The 18,205-nt window shown below is 32.2% G+C and overlaps 1 protein-coding gene across 1 annotated transcript; it reads left to right on the forward strand.

Annotated features, from left to right (window-relative positions):
- The first annotated feature begins 516 nt into the window (after positions 1-516).
- On the forward strand, positions 517-13,885 carry LOC129289130 (uncharacterized). The gene is made up of 4 exons (XM_054925940.1): positions 517-631; positions 1,148-1,319; positions 7,991-8,200; positions 13,361-13,885. The coding sequence occupies exons 1-4, from the start codon at positions 517-519 to the stop codon at positions 13,590-13,592; spliced, it is 729 nt and encodes a 242-aa protein (XP_054781915.1). The 3' UTR covers positions 13,593-13,885.
- The last annotated feature ends 4,320 nt before the right edge of the window (positions 13,886-18,205 follow it).

Below are 18,205 nucleotides of genomic sequence, written 5' to 3' on the forward strand. Positions count from 1 at the left end.
TCTTCCAATAGATTGTCACACCTTAGGGCTTTAATTCCATATTCGACCATAAGCTTTGCTTCTTTCTTCAATCAGTTCCCTTTTTGGGATTCACCTTTGCACTTTCGATAGTAGTGGCATTGAAAGGTTGTTAACCAGTTGCTTCATTAGTCATTGCTCCTGCACACAATTTGGCTTTTACAAGTCAACCTGCATTGATTCATGCAGCATCTGATTTCATTCCAAAAATTCCAACATAGCTACTTTTTTAATGTATTTATAGAGGTACCACTATCTTCATATGTTCCTTGTTATATGCTTATCTTCTATTCTCAAGTTGAATTTCAATATCAAATACAGGGTGCTAGTTAATGCGATTTTTATTTTTGACCATGTGATTTACTATCATTTGTCTTTGAGGACAAGGTCATTATTTGTGGAGGATATAATGTATTACTTGAGCTTAGCATTATTGAGAATTGGGACTATGAGGAAGGAATTATTGGGCAGATTTCATTTGGGAATCAATGTCTTAATATGGGCAATTATTTTTATGGTGCTACTTTAAGTGTTATAACTGTGATTATTGATGTTATTGAAGTTGAGCAACAAAATTCACCTAGTTTGAGTGTTCAAATGGTCTTTGATCCTGGTACTTCCTTCTTTGTTCATTGCTCTTCCACAATATGTTACATGGAGTTGCTTTTTATCTCTCCTACCATACACAGTTTTTTATGAACATTCAATGGAGTGCCTAATCCTTGCTATCTTTCAAGATTTTTGTAATGACCCAAAATTTTAAATTAAATATTTTTTTCATTGATATTTTTATTAAAATTAGTTTTATAAAAAGTGGAGAGTGGTGGCTTAATGAAATTTACTTTAGTAACTTTTTGAAAGTCTAGAGTTTGATTTTCATTGAGCAAAAGTTTGATTTTATTTTGTTTTAAACTATAGAAAATTTTGGGCTCATTCTTGTAATTTTTTCTTGTGTCATATCTTGTAGTTTTACCAATTTTCCTTTTTGGTCAAAATTTATATTCTTCCTACGTGAGACAGATCATTTCATTTTTTCCTCAATTTCTCTCCTTTCTTCACCAATATGAACTCCCCTGATTCTTTACTGTCAGTTTACGTTTCTGCTCTTCACCATCAACTTGCTTCCCAGATCTTTGCCATCGGCTTCCTCTGTTCGCCTTGCTATTTTGTAGCTGGAAGTGGGAGATAGCTAGGTTCACTCCCTTGTTTGGCCGTTCTTTACCTCTTCTCTGCTTCGTAGCTGACAGTGATGCGTGGTGCGTCATCTTGAACTTCTCTTCCTCCTCAGCTATGGGCGTGAGGTAACCTCAATTTCTCTTCCTCCTATGACCGATAGGTGCTGTCTCTTCTTTGATTTTTGCTGATGTGAGTTAGTGTAAGAGGTTCCTTTCTTCTTCCCTTATTCAGCGCAGCGAATTCATTCTTCCTCCTTTCCTATTCTACCGTAATCGATTTAAGGTGTGGAGCTTCAAATCCCCTACCTCTTTGCTGTTTTGTCTGTGTGATATTTAGCTTAGCTATAATGTTTCTTTTATTTTTGATGCTGCTGTGCGTGATAGAAGGGCATACATGAGTTTAACCAAGCTGAACTTGAATTTAAGAGCATGATTGTCGGTAGATAATTTCTTTTATGTAGATTACTGTAGAAGAAGAATTAGATTTAATTTTCTTTGATCTCAATTGGCTTGTGTTGAAGGAAAAAAAAAAGGGAAGCTTGGAAATTTAGGTATTAATAAAGTTCTTAAGGAAATGAGGAAGCTTGTATTATAGTTGGGCATGAAGGCATGTAAGGTGTTTGATAAAATGTTTGATAGAAGGAACTTTGCATGATTTTGAAGTTTATGAAATTTCATTAATTCTTATAAGAAGTATATTTAGTTTAGATACTATTTAGTTGTGAATTAACATGAGTATTATCTAGAAATTTGATAATTATGGAGCTAGTGTGTAATTAGTGGATTTCTTAGGAGCTGTATGGTTGTTGATTAATGATTGAGCAAGAGATTTGAATGTTAAAAAGCTCAATTGAATGGTTGAAATGATGCACACTAAGCATTTGACAAAAGGCTAAAGAGAAAATTGCATTTTAATTGAGTATTTAGCTATTGTTACTTTATGTGTAAATCTTGGCTCTAAGGCTTTAAATTTATTATAGTTAAATGTTTGATATGTTAGTTTGAAATAAAGTCTTATTGAACTTATTGAAAGTCTATTAAGACCTTATTATACTTCATATGGTGTCTAGAGAAAGAGGATCTTGATAAAAGGGATAAGGAGTAAGTTATAAATTTTGGGGAGTATTTTAGGTAAGTGAATAGCGTCCCAACTAATTTTTTTTTATAAAATTTTCTTTACTAAAATATTACATTTTTATGCAAATCATTTTATAACAACAATATGAGTACTGGATAATTTTGTTAATTAAACTTCTTTATTTACCTTTAGCACTTTTGAAATGTCAATTATTCAATAAATACAAGTTTGGACTTTGGTATGGGATTTCATTCTAAAAATCATTGAATTGCTATGGAAAAATGATTCATGTAAGTTTGACATTGAAAATGAAAATTATATTTTTACCAATGATGATCTTCTCGCATGTTTGAAAGTGTATTTAAAAGGAATTTTATACAGAACACTGGTTGTTAACGGCAGTTTCGTTAGCCTTTGGCGCGCCATGATACACCTAGCTAGCAGAGTATTTATAGGAGGTGCTAGCCTCGTGCGATGGCTAACACAAGTGGAACAGAGGGATGGTTATTCGTGAGCATCGTACTCACATTTGTTTCATGGCTTCAAGTCATGTTTGGTTAGCATTACCCTCGTGGACTATGTGTCCACGTTTGTTTCGTGGCTTCGGCTGCGTTTAGTAATTTACCCTCGTGGATTGTGTGTCCACGTTTATTTTCATGGCATAAGCCGCGTTTGGTTATTTACACTCGTTGACTGTGTGTCCACGTCTGTTAATTGTTCTGATAAGTCTCTATAATTATGAATTCAATTATTTGATGATTTTATATTCCATTGATTTTTATTCAGTAATTTGTTTATAAATATTTATTTCATTTATGTGCTTTTTTGAAATCAAGCGATATTTGCTACGATAGTTCAATGATTTGCGATTTACTTGAATATTTATAGAGACATTTTATTATGAAATTTATTGAATTTTTATGAAAAGTTTTGTTTCTTTAACTTACATGACTATTTCAAACTTTTCATTTTATTTATGTTCTATTATTTATTGTTGGGACGTTATTCATGAAAAAAAAAAATTGGTCTCAGATAATGTAGTTGACCCTACACCTCCTGCTAATTATTGAGGGGCTCTATTGCATTTTGGACAGTGGAAGCATGCTTCAATCGTTTAATTTAATGTAAATAGTTATTATATTATACAATGATAGTTAGTGCTCCATGTATACCGTAGTTAGGTTCTAGTCCTATTTTTATTATCATGTAATCTACTAATGTGGAGTTAAGCTCCTCTTTTGGATTTGTTGATAGGTTTATTGGCTATAAAAATTTTGGGACGTTCTAAATACAGGGGAGACTCTACCAAAATTTTTACTAAATATTTATGAGTTTATGAAATTTATAATTATATATGTATATATTATATGATTTATTGATCAATATAAATATCTATCACTATTATAGTTTAATATTTGGATAATTGAGGCTTAAGGAATATGAGTTTATCTCATATTTTGTATCGGTCACACCATGAGTATTGGGGTGCGATAGATGGTATCAGACCTTAGGTTTCTATGGTTACATGGAGCAAGGATTCTTCTTTGGAGTCCCAATTATTATTATAAACCCGGGCATAGTAATAATTGAGGCTTTATTGAAGGCCCTTTTAGGAAATCCTAAATAGTTATTCTTTTCTTATTTATTGTACTTCCTGTATAATTATAGTATGTATGTCATGCAGACATCGTCCTTTTAGCAAGAGTTCTAGTAGCAGTAGGGCACCAAATAGGTCCTCTATTCCACACAATGAATTGCCCCTTCATGGATGAGGGCAGGGTCATAAGCAAGCAAGGATTAGGAGTGGTTGATCCCCTAGGCATATTCAAGAGATTTTATTTGAGGTTGAGTCTTTATACCCTAATCTTATGAGGGTACTTTATCGACTACACAAAGGTACTGAAGAGGAAATTTATAGTGTCGTTAGAGAGGAGACTACTATAGTGAAATTGATAGTTTTATCAAGCTGAATTTCCTTGCTTTTTATAGAACTAATGAAAAAGGGAACCTAGTAGAGTTTCTTAAAGGTATTGAAAAAAGATGCTAAGATTGAAGAATTCTTAAACTTGAGACATATTGGGTTAGTATTAGAACTTGATCAAAAATTTGTAAGACTTTCTTTTCTTTTGCTTCTCACATAGTGTCTTATAAGAAAGAAAGGATCTGTAAATTTGTTCATGGTTTGCCTCGGAGATACATGATCTAATAATTGTCATGATGAAGCTTTTCACTAACTATTCACTAGCTAAAGATGCTGCTCTAAGAATTGAGTTAAAGCATCAAGAAAACAAGGTGGTTTCTAAGAGATGTAAGAGGGAAGATGGAGTGAGATTCAAGGGTTCTTCTAGAAATGATCAATTTTAGGGATAGTTTTATTCTCTTGGGATGTAGCAGACATCTGGATCTCATCTTCATTGGTTCCCCAGATTCTAGATATAGTTTTAGGAATCCTAAACCGCAGTCTGAGCAAGATTTTAATCATCCAAGTTATATTAGGGCTCTTAGTACTACTTGTGGGAATTTTTATTCTAGATCTTGTCATAAGGCATCTAGTGCTTCTTATGAATGCAGACAGGTTAGTTATTTAAGAAGAAACAGTCTTCTTGTTTAATCGGTGTCTAGCTAGGGATCTATTTGACCTCCTCCCTACTTGATACTTTGGTCAGTGTCCCTTCTATTTTTGCTAATAAGGGTATGCCAGGGAAAACTCCTATAAAGTAAGGACAATTTTGAAGGCAAGGACAAGCACAGATTTATGCTATGACTTGACAGGATACTTAAGTTTCAAATGATATGGTTATAGTTATTATTACTGTATGTTCTAAAAGTGTGTATGTATTGATTGATCTTGATTTAACACATTCCTATATTTTTATGTACTTTTCTAAGAGATTGGGTAAGGAACCCATCAAACTTGATAATTCTTTTATGGTTGCTACTCCAAGAGGAGAACCTCTCTTTGTTAGGTAGGGATGTGAATCTTGTGAAGTATCTGTTGAGGGTAAAGAAACCCTAATTGATTTGATACTATTAAATATGATTAATTTTGATATAATTTTAGGCATGGATTGATTAGCTACTTGTCATGTTGCTATTGACTGCTACTTAAAAGTAGTGAGATTTGAAATTCCTCGAGAAACTCTTTATTTTCCAAGTAAGCCAAATAGAAAGATCAACAGTTTTAATCTCAGCCATGAAGGCATAATGACTTTTGATGAAGGGTTATCGAGAGTATTTAGCTTTGATAAAGGATGTCTAGTAACCAATTTCTAGTTTGGAACATATTCTAATAGTTAGAGAATTTTCTAATGTCTTTCCAGATAAGTTGCCTAGGTTACCTTAAGATAGGGAAATCAAATTTGCTATTAATGTGATTTTAAGTACTCAGTTAATTTTAATTCCCCTTTACAGAATGGTACCATCTAAGATAAGAGAATTGAAGAGTTAGCTACAAGAGTTGTTGGATAAAGAATTTATTTATCTTAGTACTTTCCTTTGGGGGGCACTAATTCTCTTTGTTAAAAAGAAGGTCGATCACTAAGACTTTGTATTGATTATCGACAACTTAGCAAGGCAACTAAAAATAATAATAATAATAATAATAATAATAATAATAATAAAATAAATACTCATTGCTTCACGTTGACGATCTCTTTGATTAGTTGACAGGAGCTTAATGTTTTTCAAAAAAAAAAATGTGTGAAATTTTTTAGAGTGACGAATGTGAGGAAAAATTTTAAAAATTGAAAGACCATATAACAATTGCCCCAGTTTTAAGCCTGCCATTAGGATCAGGGGGATATGTAGTTTACTATGATTCTTCTTGTTTTGGTCTTGGTTTTATCTTAATGTAAAATGAGAGAGTAATTGCATGTGCATCCAAGAAACTCAAGAAACATGAATGAAATTATTCGATTGATGACTTAGAAATGGCAATAGTCATTTTTGCTTTAAGAATCTAGCAACATTATTTGTGTTGTGAGACTTGTGAAATTTTTACTAATCACAAGAGTCTTAAATACATCTTAAAGTAAAAAGATCTTAATCTTAGGTAAAGGAGAAGGATGAAATTGCTTAAAGATTATGATTGCACAATTCAGTATCATCCTGGCAAGGCAAATGTAGTAGCTAATGCTTTAAGTAGAAAATCTATAGGTAGTCTATCGTGTATAACAATGGTAAGGAGACCTTTGATGCAGGACATTTATAAGCTTGAACAAGAATGAGTGAAGTTTGAAATTGTTGAGAGGAGAGTATTATTAGGTCACTTGCAAGCTCGTTCTTCCTTGATTGATCAAATTAAAGCTGCTTAGAATTTAGATTTAAAACTTTGCAAACTATTAGAACTGGTCAAGAAGAGGGAGAACATTAAGTTGACTATTAACCAAGAGGGTGTTTTAAGACACGATAATAGAATTTGTGTTCCGCAAGTTGAAGAACTTAGAAGAAGTATTTTGGAAAAAGCTCACCATTCAGCACATACAATCGATCTAGGATCTACAAAGATGTATCAAGACTTGAAGCAATTGTATTGGTGGGAAGGAATGAAAGCGGATGTGGTAGACTTTGTTTCACAATGTCTTGTATTTAGCAAGTTAAGGCAGAACACTAGAAGCCAACAAGGCCACTTTAACCACTAAGAAGTATGATTCTATTTGGGTGATTGTTGATAGATTAACCAAATCTACACATTTCATTCCAGTCAAGATGAAGTATATTGCCAGCGATTATTCTCGAATATATGTTGATCAAATTGTATGATTGCATAGGTTTTAGTATATATAATTTCTAATAGAGGACCACAATTCACATCATGGTTTTAGAGATCATTTCAAGAAGCGTTGGGAACTTGATTGGATTTTTGCACAGATGTTTATTCGCCAACAAACGATCAGTTTGAAAGACCAATCCAAATTCTTGAAGATATATTGAGATCTTGTGTTTTAAACTTTAGAGGAAATTAGGATGAGCATTTTGCATTGATGGAGTTTTCATATAATAATAGTTATCAAACGAGTATACAAATGGCACCGTTTGAGGCCTTATATGGTAGGCAGTATAGGTCTCTGATTGGATTGGTTTGAAATTGAAGATGACAAAATTTTAAGACCAGACTTTGTGCAAGATGTTAAAGAGAAAGTGTAGGTTATCAAACAAAGACCTATTCTATAAAAAATTTCCAGTAGCCATTCTTGAAAAACAGATATAAAAGCTCAGGTCGAAGGAAATCGTCTTTGTGAAGGTGTTGTAACGTAACTACTCTATCGAAGAAGCTACCTAGGAAGAAAAGAGTAAGATGCAGGAGAAGTATTCACATTTATTTCAAAATTAAGATAACCATTCATTCAAATTCAGAGGACCGAATTTCTTAAGGGGGAAAGAATGTAATGATCCAAAATTTTAAATTAAATGTTCTTTTAATTGATATTTTTATTTAAATTAGTTTTATAAAAAGTGGAGAATGGTGGTTAAATGAAATTTATTGAAGGTCCAGAGTTTGATTTTCATTGAGCAAAAGTTTGATTTTATTTTGTTTTAAACCATAGAAAATTTTGGGCTCATTCTTGTAATTTTTCCTTATGTCACATCTTGTAGTTTTCCAAATTTTCCTTTTTGGTCAGAATTTATATTCTTCCTACGCGAGACAGATCATTTTGTTTTTTCCTCAATTTCTCTCCTTTCTTCACCAATATGAGCTCCCCTGATTCTTTACTGTCAGTTTGCGTTTCTGCTCTTCACCATCGACTTGCTTCCTAGATCTTTGCCATCGGCTTCCTCTGTTCGCGTCCATATTTTGTAGCTGGAAGTGGGAGATAGCTGGGTTCACTCCCTTGTTTGGCCGTTCTTTACCTCTTCTCTGCTTCGTAGCTGACAGTGATGCGTGGTGCGTCATCTTGAACTTCTCTTCCTCCTTAGTTATGAGCGTGAGGTAACCTCAATTTCTCTTCCTCCTATGACCGATAGGTGCTGTCTCTTCTTTGATTTTTGCTGATGTGAGTTAGTGTAAGAGGTTCCTTTCTTCTTCCCTTATTCAGCGCAGCGAATTCGTTCTTCCTCCTTTCCTATTCTACCGTAATCGATTTAAGGTGTGGAGCTTCAAATCGCCTACCTCTTTGCTGTTTTATCTGTGTGATATTTGGCTTAGCTATGATGTTTCTTTTATTTTTGATGCTGCTGTGCGTGATAGAAGGGAATACATGAGTTTAACCAAGCTAAATTTGAATTTAAGAGCATGATTGTCGGTAGATAATTTCTCTTATGTAGATTACTGTAAAAGAAGAATTAGATTTAATTTTCTTTGATCTCAATTGACTTGTGTTGAAGGAAAAAAAAATGGAAAGCTTGGAAATTTAGGTATTAATAAAGTTTTTAAGGAAATGAGGAAGCTTGTATTATAGTTGGGCATGAAGGCATGTAAGGTGTTTGATAAAATGTTTGATAGAAGGAACTTTGCATGATTTTGAAGTTTATGAAATTTCATTAATTCTTATAAGAAGTATATTTAGTTTAGATACTATTTAGTTGTGAATTAACATGAGTATTATCTAGAAATTTGATAATTATGGAGCTAGTGTGTAATTAGTGGATTTCTTAGGAGTTGTATGGTTGTTGATTAATGATTGAGCAAGAGATTTGAATGTTAAAAAGCTCAATTGAATGGTTGAAATGATGCACACTAAGCATTTGACAAAAGGCTAAAGAGAAAATTGCATTTTAATTGAGTATTTAGCAATTGTTACTTTATGTGTAAATCTTGGTTCTAAGGCTTTAAATTTATTATAGTTAAATGTTTGATATGTTAGTTTGAAATAAAGTCTTATTGAACTTATTGAAAGTCTATTAAGACCCTATTATATTTCATATGGTGTCTAGAGAAAGAGGATCTCGATAAAAAGGATAAGGAGTAAGTTATAAATTTTGGGAAGTATTTCAGGTAAGTGGATAGCATCCCAACTGATTTTCTTTATAAAATTTCCTTTACTAAAATATTACATTTTTATGAAAATCATTTTATAACAACAATGTGAGTACTGGGTAATTTTGTTAATTAAACTTTTCTATTTTATGAAATTACCTTTAGCACTTTTGAAATGTCAATTATTCAATAAATACAAGTTTGGACTTTAATTATGGGATTTCATTTTGAAAATCATTGAATTGTTATGGAAAAATGATTCATGCGAGTTTGACATTGAAAATAAAAATTATATTTTTACCAATGATGATTTTCTCGCATGTTTGAAAGTGGATTTAAAAGAGACTTTATACAGAACACTAGTTGCTAACGGCGGTTCTGTTAGCCCTTGGCGCGCCATGGTACACCTAGCTAGCAGGGTGTTTATAGGAGGTGCTAGCCTCGTGCGATGGCCAATGCACGTGGAACGGAGGGATAGTTATTCGTGAGCATTGTACTCACATTTGTTTTGTGGCTTCAAGCCACGTTTGGTTAGCATTACCCTTGTGGACTGTGTGTCCACGTTTGTTTCGTGGCTTCGGCTGCGTTTGGTTACTTATCCTCGTGAATTGTGTGTCCATATTTGTTTTTCGTGGCATAAATATTTATTTCATTTATGTGCTTTCTTGAAATCAAGCGATATTATTATTTGCTACGATAATTCAATGATTTGAGATTTACTTGAATATTTATGGAGACATTTTATTATGAAATTTATTGAATTTTTATGGAAAGTTTTGTTTTTTTTAACTTACATGACTATTTCAAACTTTTCATTTTATTTATGTTTTATTATTTATTGTTGGGACGTTATTCATGAAAAAAAAATTTTTGGTCTCAGATAATGTAGTTGACCTTGCTCCTCCAGCTAATCATTGAGGGGCTTTATGCCTTTATTGCATTTTGGACAGTGGAAGCATGCTTCAATCGTTTAATTTAATATAAATAGTCATTATATTATACAATGGTAGTTAGTGCTCCACAGATACCGTAGTTAGGTTCTGCTCCTATTTTTGTTATCATGTAATCTACTAGTGTAGAGTTAAGCTCCTCTTCTGGATTTGTTGACAAGTTTATTGGCTATAAAAATTTTGGGACGTTCTAATTACAGGGGAGACTCTGCCAAAATTTTTACCGAATATTTAAGAATTTATGAAATTTATAATTATATATGTATATATTATATGATTTATTAATTAGTATAAATATCTATCACTATTATAGTTTAATATTTAGATAATTGAGGCTTATGAAATATGAGTTTATCTCATATTTTGTATCGGTCACACCATGAGTATTGGGGTGTGACAATTTGAAAGATTTCGATATTGGTGTATTAAGTAGGCATCAATTAGTTGGTCTTGCTGAAATTGGATACCATGATTTGTTTCATGTGCGTTTGTATGCTCAACTGCTAATTGCTCCTGAGATAAAGTAGTATGGTGCCGTAAATGGCTGCTTATCTCCTATAATTTTCATTGGCACGAGTTTGCACAATATGATTTCCATTGAATACTTAAAGGAAGGGTTTCAACTTGTTGCTCCAATACTGATATTGGGTGACGCGTTGACTGGACCAAATTTCAAGTGGAATTTGCTCAATTTATTTCATTCCAAAAATTAGACATTACTGGCACGGGATATATGCACAAACAGACATCTCTTAAGACGTGATCAAGGAAACTTTAATCTATTAGTTAATATTTATTTCTAAAATATAATTAAATTTATATTGAAATTTCTAACACCTTTAATAATTTTCACCCATAATAAAAGTTTCAGCACTTTTTTTATGGAAAATTTAGCAAAACCTTCCTTATAAATAGAGCCTCATAAAAATTCTATAATATGTTTCAATTAAAATATCAAATCAATCAGGAGCAAAACTCCTTCTAGCCAGTGGACAAAATATATAACAACATAAATAATCTAGCCACAGACTATATGAAACACCTAAAAATAAGTTTATAAAATAAGATTTCATAATTAAAACTTTACATTAAAAGAAAGTTCAATCCTTAGCTCCCCCACTTCTAGTCAATAATAGACTCCTCAATTTTCAGCAGGTGGTTTAGTGTCAACTACACTATCCGAGACCCAAATTATTTTCAGTGAATAACATTCCAATGATAATAAAATTTAAAAGAATAAAATGAATAAACTTAAGCAATATATATAAAAAGATTGGAAAGAGAATAGTACAATATAATATGCTCACTAAATCTTGGAACCAAGAATCATAAAACATTAAGTATGAATAAACTAAAATGCTCGATCATTAGCTCTTGAAGAATTAAATGAATTATAAATGAATTATATATGAATAGAAGAGATGACATACTTATTAATTAAAACCAATAAAATTTAAATATATAAGTCAATTAAAAGATTAAAATTTTGAGGACTTAACAAAATAAGTAACAAATATGAATACATAGTTCACAAGGGTAAATAATTAGATATGGTCAAAGCCGTGAAATAGACGTGGACATACAGTCCATGAGAGCAACCAACCAAATGTAATCGAAGCCACGAAACGGTGAGAACAAAACTCTTGAAAATCAAACTAGCTGGTCTTTGATCATGGCGTGCCAAGAGCTAAATGGAACTGCCATTAGCAAATAGTATTCTGCTTACAATTATCTAAAAATTATTTTTTCAAACATGCAAGAAAATAACCACTTATCAAAATACCTTTTTCTATTTTCAATAACAAACTCATATGAATTGATTAAAAATTCAATTTTTTTAATTAGGAAAATTCACAACTAATGTTTCATAAACTCCTTCACCAATTTACATGATTGTTTTTATCGAATGAAGGAGTACTAGAACTAATAAAAGTATTTTTGATGATCTTATAAGTATATGTGCAAGGGAAATTTAATTAATAAAAGTAATCAATACTAGAGAAAATCATACTAATAATTGTAAATTGTTGAAAATAACATTTTGATAAAACAAAATTTGTTAATGTATAGATTGATTTGGGGCGTGATCCATTTACCTGATAGATTCTCAAACATATAACTTAACTCCAAATCAATTACTTACACAATATAGGCCACTCCTTAATTCCCTAATACCTAATATAGCACCATTATTATTCTTACATACACTTTACCTAAGTATCCACTCAAACTCCTTAAATTACTTGAGATTAGCATTCATCAACCTAAAAGAGCACATCCCCATCCCAAATCCATGTCAAGTTCAAGAGAAAAATACTTAATATAAATTTTTCATAAATATCTAATCAATATCCACAAATTCCAAGTCTCAAAATAGAAAAAAAAATAACTTCTATACAAGCAACTTTTCAAAATAAAATCATCAAATCCTAGTATAAGCTATCAACTAAAGGTAGTTTTCTTCATGAACTATATGTTCCTCTCATGCTAGAGATAGGATAACTATGAAACTATCATGAACTTAAGGTTCCACAACACCATAATTTACACATCATAATTTCACTATATAACCTTAGACATATATAGTTAATTGCACAAATGGGGTAGGATTTTCTCTTAGACTTTTTAACAAACACCTTGAATGCATCACTTTACAATCATTCACACAAGGTTCCTAACCTACAATCTGTTGTCCAACCATTTATCAATAGCCATACAATCTCTAAGAATTCAAATAGTTATATACAAGTTTCACAATCAAATCTCCTTTACAATGTTTAATTTAAGTTTATAGAGTAATAGCACTCAAATTGAACATACTACTTGCAAGGATCAATGAAATTTCAGAAATATGCAAATCAAGTAAAGTTTCTTCTAATAGGCATTATGCCAAACATCTCCCATACACTAATTCTTAAGCTCAAATCAAACTTCTTCCTCTTTAATTCCATTTTCCAATATAAAACATTTAAATCAAACAACCTCTCAAGTCCCATTTCCTCTAACAAAAATATCAATCTTAAATCCACAGAATTCAAATTGATTAAGTACCATCTTAGTTCAACATTAAAATTTCATCTTGAATCAATTTTTTATCTTTATTCAAACATTCACAATAGCAGAAAAATTGAAGCATCATCACTTCAGTCCTAAGATACGAGCACACATAGAAATGATGAGAGAAGTGGACTTAAGACATCTTTACCTCCGTTCACATTGGCAGATACAAGGAGAAAGAGACGACGGTAGGTACAGGGGAAAGAGTGAAAGCCAACAAAATGAACCTCCCACAGCCACTAATCAACTCCCACAACACAACGCTAGCAAGAGAGGAACATGAACGCTCTGAGGTCTCCCACAACACCGACGGCGAACTCCAATCGAAGACAACGAAGGAGAAGATACCCACGCACTTGCCACCGTCTCACAGAAAACGAGCAGAGAAATGGCAGTGAAACAGGGGAAGAATCACACCAACGGCGGACGAAATAACAGCAAACACACCGGAGATGGTGGCTTGCGTGAACGACGGTGCGACCAGTGATTGACAAGGAAGAAAGGAAAAGATCGATGGATGACAGGCGAGGGATTGGTATCCAGTTCTCTAATTCTCTGCTTCTCAGAATGCTCGAAGAAGGCAAGAAGAGAGAAAAAATATCTCATGTGATGAGGGCATTTTGGTAATTTTAGAAGCTGAAAAAAAAAAAAGAAAGACTTTGTTTGTGCCTCAACAGATTCGAACTCTAGACCCAATGAAGGAATTATAAGCACACTTCTACTGTGCCGATACTCCTTGTTGTCATAATTGTTTCAAATAAATAAAAAGACATTAACACAATTATTCTTATTTTATTTATCAAGATTGTTACACATAACATTCAGCTTTGTAGAATTTTATAACCATAAAGGCTGGAACAATCAACATTTTGAGAAGGATGAACATATAGCTTTTAACATTGCGCCAGTAACTCGATTTTTTTTATATGAGGTTGCTGCTAAATCCAATTTGCATTCTTGCAAGCCTGGAAATTGGTGCATTCCGTCTGAAATGTCAATTGGGTGTTTATTACAATATTGTATTACAATCTTTGCCTCATGTTTGCATTATCAAAATAGGTTACCATTTTATATTTTGGTGTTTGACCCTGGAGAGATTCAGCGAGAATGGAGCTTGAATGTAGATTTATTAGTTACTCTATCGACTGCAAATGAAGCTACGACGGTAACATTTATTTGTGCTGGGGATTCTTCATTCAGTTCCCTACAACCAAGCCCCATGATTTTTGAAGAATTTTATGTTATGGTAATGTTGATAATTAATGGGTTGTGGGTTGGATCAGATGACTCCAACAAGGTTACCCATCAAATTGCTCACTTTTTAATATACTCTGTGAAGGACTTGCGGCTCAATTTGCTAGCTGTTATGGGTTACCTTAATTTTGTGCATTATTTTCAGGGGGACTTGCCAACTCCATCTACTAAAGTTTTTATAGCTGCTACAAATATTTTTAATTTTGAATGGGAGCATATTTTATATCATGTAGCAACCCTATCTGCCCAGGAAGTTATGGTAGATGAAGGCTACCATCAGAGTCAGATTTCACAAGTTTTATGTCTGGGTAATCTTTTGACATCTGGACTTTTCAAAGGCAGCATTACATCATGCATTCACCAGCAAGTTTCTTGGGTCCCTTACACATTGTTACGCTGGAATGGTTGGATCCGCCCATAGGCAAGCTTTGGATGTTCTTCAGGATGCTTTTATTACTTTTGACCTTGAGGACAAGGTCAATTTCAAGGGAAGGGCATTGTAATGAATGGGTTGGGCTCTATATGAGATTACTTATAGGCATTGAGCCGGATCTAGATTATGGGTAGGGATTAGATATAGAAGATGAGCACTAAGGTCCAGGAAGTGTCGATGATTTTGTTGAGCGTCTTCCTCTATGATGTATTTCACCCTTACCTGAGACTATTCTCCTTCACTCACACCCTGAGTTTTATTCTGTATTCTTTTGTTTATCAAATCTGAATATGATCATAACATTATTATGAAAATAAAAAGATAGTTTTCCATTAACATGGTTGCGTTTGACACTAAATTGTTATTGTTGTTGGTTGTGGTGTATGTTAAGTTGTGCTTGAATAACAATTTACATTATAGCGTGTGTACATGTCAATTTATTTATTTTGCTTTTTTTTTTTAGTTACCCACAAATATCATTCTATTAGAGGCAATCTTATTTGAAACATAGTTGAATATTAAATGTGGAAACCTCTTCCTTGTTTTCAATGAATATTACACTTACACTAGAAGCCTTCATCACAATGGCGTAGGGAACGAATTTGGAATTCTCCTCATCCCTTTTTCTCCTATTTTTTCCCTCATCCCATTTTCACAACTTTGGATTAAAAATTGAATGACTAATGTTTAATATTTTATAAATCTATTATCATATAACATAAAAAAATAAATAAATAAATTTAAACTGTTCAAATTTCCTAAACAATTCACAACTGTAGAATGCATACTAACTGTAGACTATTGTTAATATAGATAGATGAATCTGATATTAGATCTCAACCATTCAATTTCTAATCTAAGAGTAAGGATGAGTTGAAGAGAAGAAAAGGGCAAAAGGGAGGAGGAGAGGATTCAAATCTGGAACAGAACATCTCCAACAACTCTTCAAAAGAGAAGAAAACGCCTAGACTGATTGATAAACACAATAGATCCAGCCATATATAAGTGTTCATAATAACTAGTTCTATGAATGAAGACGCCAAGCACATAAAGGAATAGAAAGTTGCGATGGAGGGCCTAGCAAAAAGGTCAAGGAAGAAATTCATACTTGGTCCAATCCAAATTCTTTGGAGTAGTAGCATGAAATTCAAATCTAATTAGAACCCATCGCACAAATACACGACAAGTGGAGAACGAAATTGGACCACATCCATGAGGATTAGAAAAGAAAGCTTGTCTGCACCAAATCTGCAACAACTTCGTATGACCCTAACTGACCAGAACGATCAGATCAGACGGACCGCCGCCTAGATACAAAAGCGTGTCGGTTCTGTTTTAGGGATTGGACCATTTTAAACCATGTAATTTTGACATAACTGAAGTTTATAATTTATTTATTGGCATTATATGAATTAAACTGTTAAGAAAATTGATCACTTATTTTCTTTAAAAGACAAATGTGGTAAACAAAAACTTATACATAGGGAAAAAATGAAGAAATTATTGAAAATGATATTGTTGATATTTGTAATGTTTTATTTATATATATACATAAAAATATCATTTTTATTTAATTATGATGTCATCAATTTGATACATATAAATGTTATTTTAATTTAATTATTATTTCATCGATTCGACTACCAATCTAACTGATTAAACCAAGAGAGCCGTAACCATCATCATGTGTTCCATTCATTCTTATTGTCCCCGATAGTTGCTGTCGTATTGCTTTGCGATTCCTAAAGGTATTTAACTGTTCGTTGTTGCTCCATCCATCGTCGATCAATTCATTCGTCATTGCTCTGCACCACTTTTTTTGTTTTGGTAAAATTCTCAACACTCTTCTTCTTTGTCCCCCCCTCCCCGGTTTTTTTTTTTTTTTTGACATTTCCTTCGATATACCACAAAACCTAAGACATTGGCACATTCATACAAATCAATGTAGGAGTTTAGTCAGGATCTGACTTAAGATTTGGATACTTGACTTCGTTGGTCATAAGTTTTGTATGCTATATCTCTTGGTTTTTAGTAGTTAAGTTTTTTAATTATTTTTTTCAATAGCAAGATTATAGAATTTCAATCATAATTTAATGAATATTCAGTATTAATGTAAAGCAAATTTAATAGTTCTGTTATGTCTAGGAACAAATCTTTACCTTACAATTACAATTTTTTAAAATAATAAATTAAGATAAATTTAGCAAAAGTATCTTCTATCAAAATACGCCCTGCTGACTCGGAGTCATGTATCCACCACTTGGCAGAGTCACTCCTTTCCTCTCATTCATGTCCCACCATGGTAAGGAGTCGGGAATGGAAACGTCCATTTAAAAATTTGAAAACTACCTCTAATTTTATTTATAAAGTAAAAAGAGGAATAAAATTGATCATATTAATAAATTACATCATTACATTTTTATCATAAATTTTTTCTTTTATTCTCCATTCATGTTAATGAGAGAAAGTATGTTATTTAAGTATGTAAATTTAATAACGGTAAAGTTAAAAAGTTATTAAATTTTAAAATAGAATTAATAAATTTTAAATTTTTTCGTAATTCGGTTAATTAAACATTTTAAAAACGATTTGTCAACAAGAGGAGAAGAGTAACATGAACATAAACAAAATTTCCACAAAGTAGGTGATCACAATGCATAAAGCAACGTTGCTGAAAGTTATTTAAAAATAAAACAAAAGGAGTAATATGAACATGAGCAAAATTTCCACAAAGCATGTGACAATACATAAAGCAATAACTTTGTTAAAAGTTCTTTATAAATTCAGGCCAAGACAAAAAGAAGTAAAATGAACACAAGCAAAATTTTCACAAAGGAAGTGACAATACACACAGCAACTTGTTAAAAGTTATTTATAAATAAAATAAAAAAGAATAATATGAACATTTTTAAAATTTTCACAAAGCATGTGACATTACATAAAGCAACTTTGTTAAAAGTTATTTATAAATTTAGGTCAAGACAAATGAGCATGAACATAAGCAAAATTTCCACAAAACAAGTGACAATACATAAAGCAACTTTTTGCTAGAAAGGTTTTGATAGGCCAATGCAATTCATGCAAAAAGAGAACCAGGGAAAGACTATTTACACTCATAGGACCTTAGACCTATAAATAATAAAATTAATTTTATTGGCTTATAATGATTTTTTATTTGCCCACTTTCTTCCAAGCAAATCATAAACCACACATGCCTTTCATAGCAGAGACTAACATTTTGTCAGAACCGATATTGAATCAATAGAATATTGATTCACTCAATCATGATGTGATTTAACTTGCATCAATTAAAATAATAAAATT

This window comes from Prosopis cineraria, unplaced genomic scaffold (genome assembly GCF_029017545.1).
Source record: "Prosopis cineraria cultivar Desert tree isolate PC_DT_omini unplaced genomic scaffold, ASM2901754v1 PC12, whole genome shotgun sequence".
In the NCBI taxonomy this organism is placed as follows: Eukaryota; Viridiplantae; Streptophyta; class Magnoliopsida; order Fabales; family Fabaceae; genus Prosopis; species Prosopis cineraria.

Coding starts and splice junctions, on each gene's coding strand:
- LOC129289130 (XM_054925940.1), top strand. CDS start 517: ATGGGCAATTATTTTTATGGTGCTACTTTAAGTGTTATAACTGTGATT. Junction 632..1,147: donor TCAAATGGTCTTTGATCCTG/GTACTTCCTTCT, acceptor CTTGCTTCCCAG/ATCTTTGCCATCGGCTTCCT. Junction 1,320..7,990: donor TCCTCAGCTATGGGCGTGAG/GTAACCTCAATT, acceptor CTTTACTGTCAG/TTTGCGTTTCTGCTCTTCAC.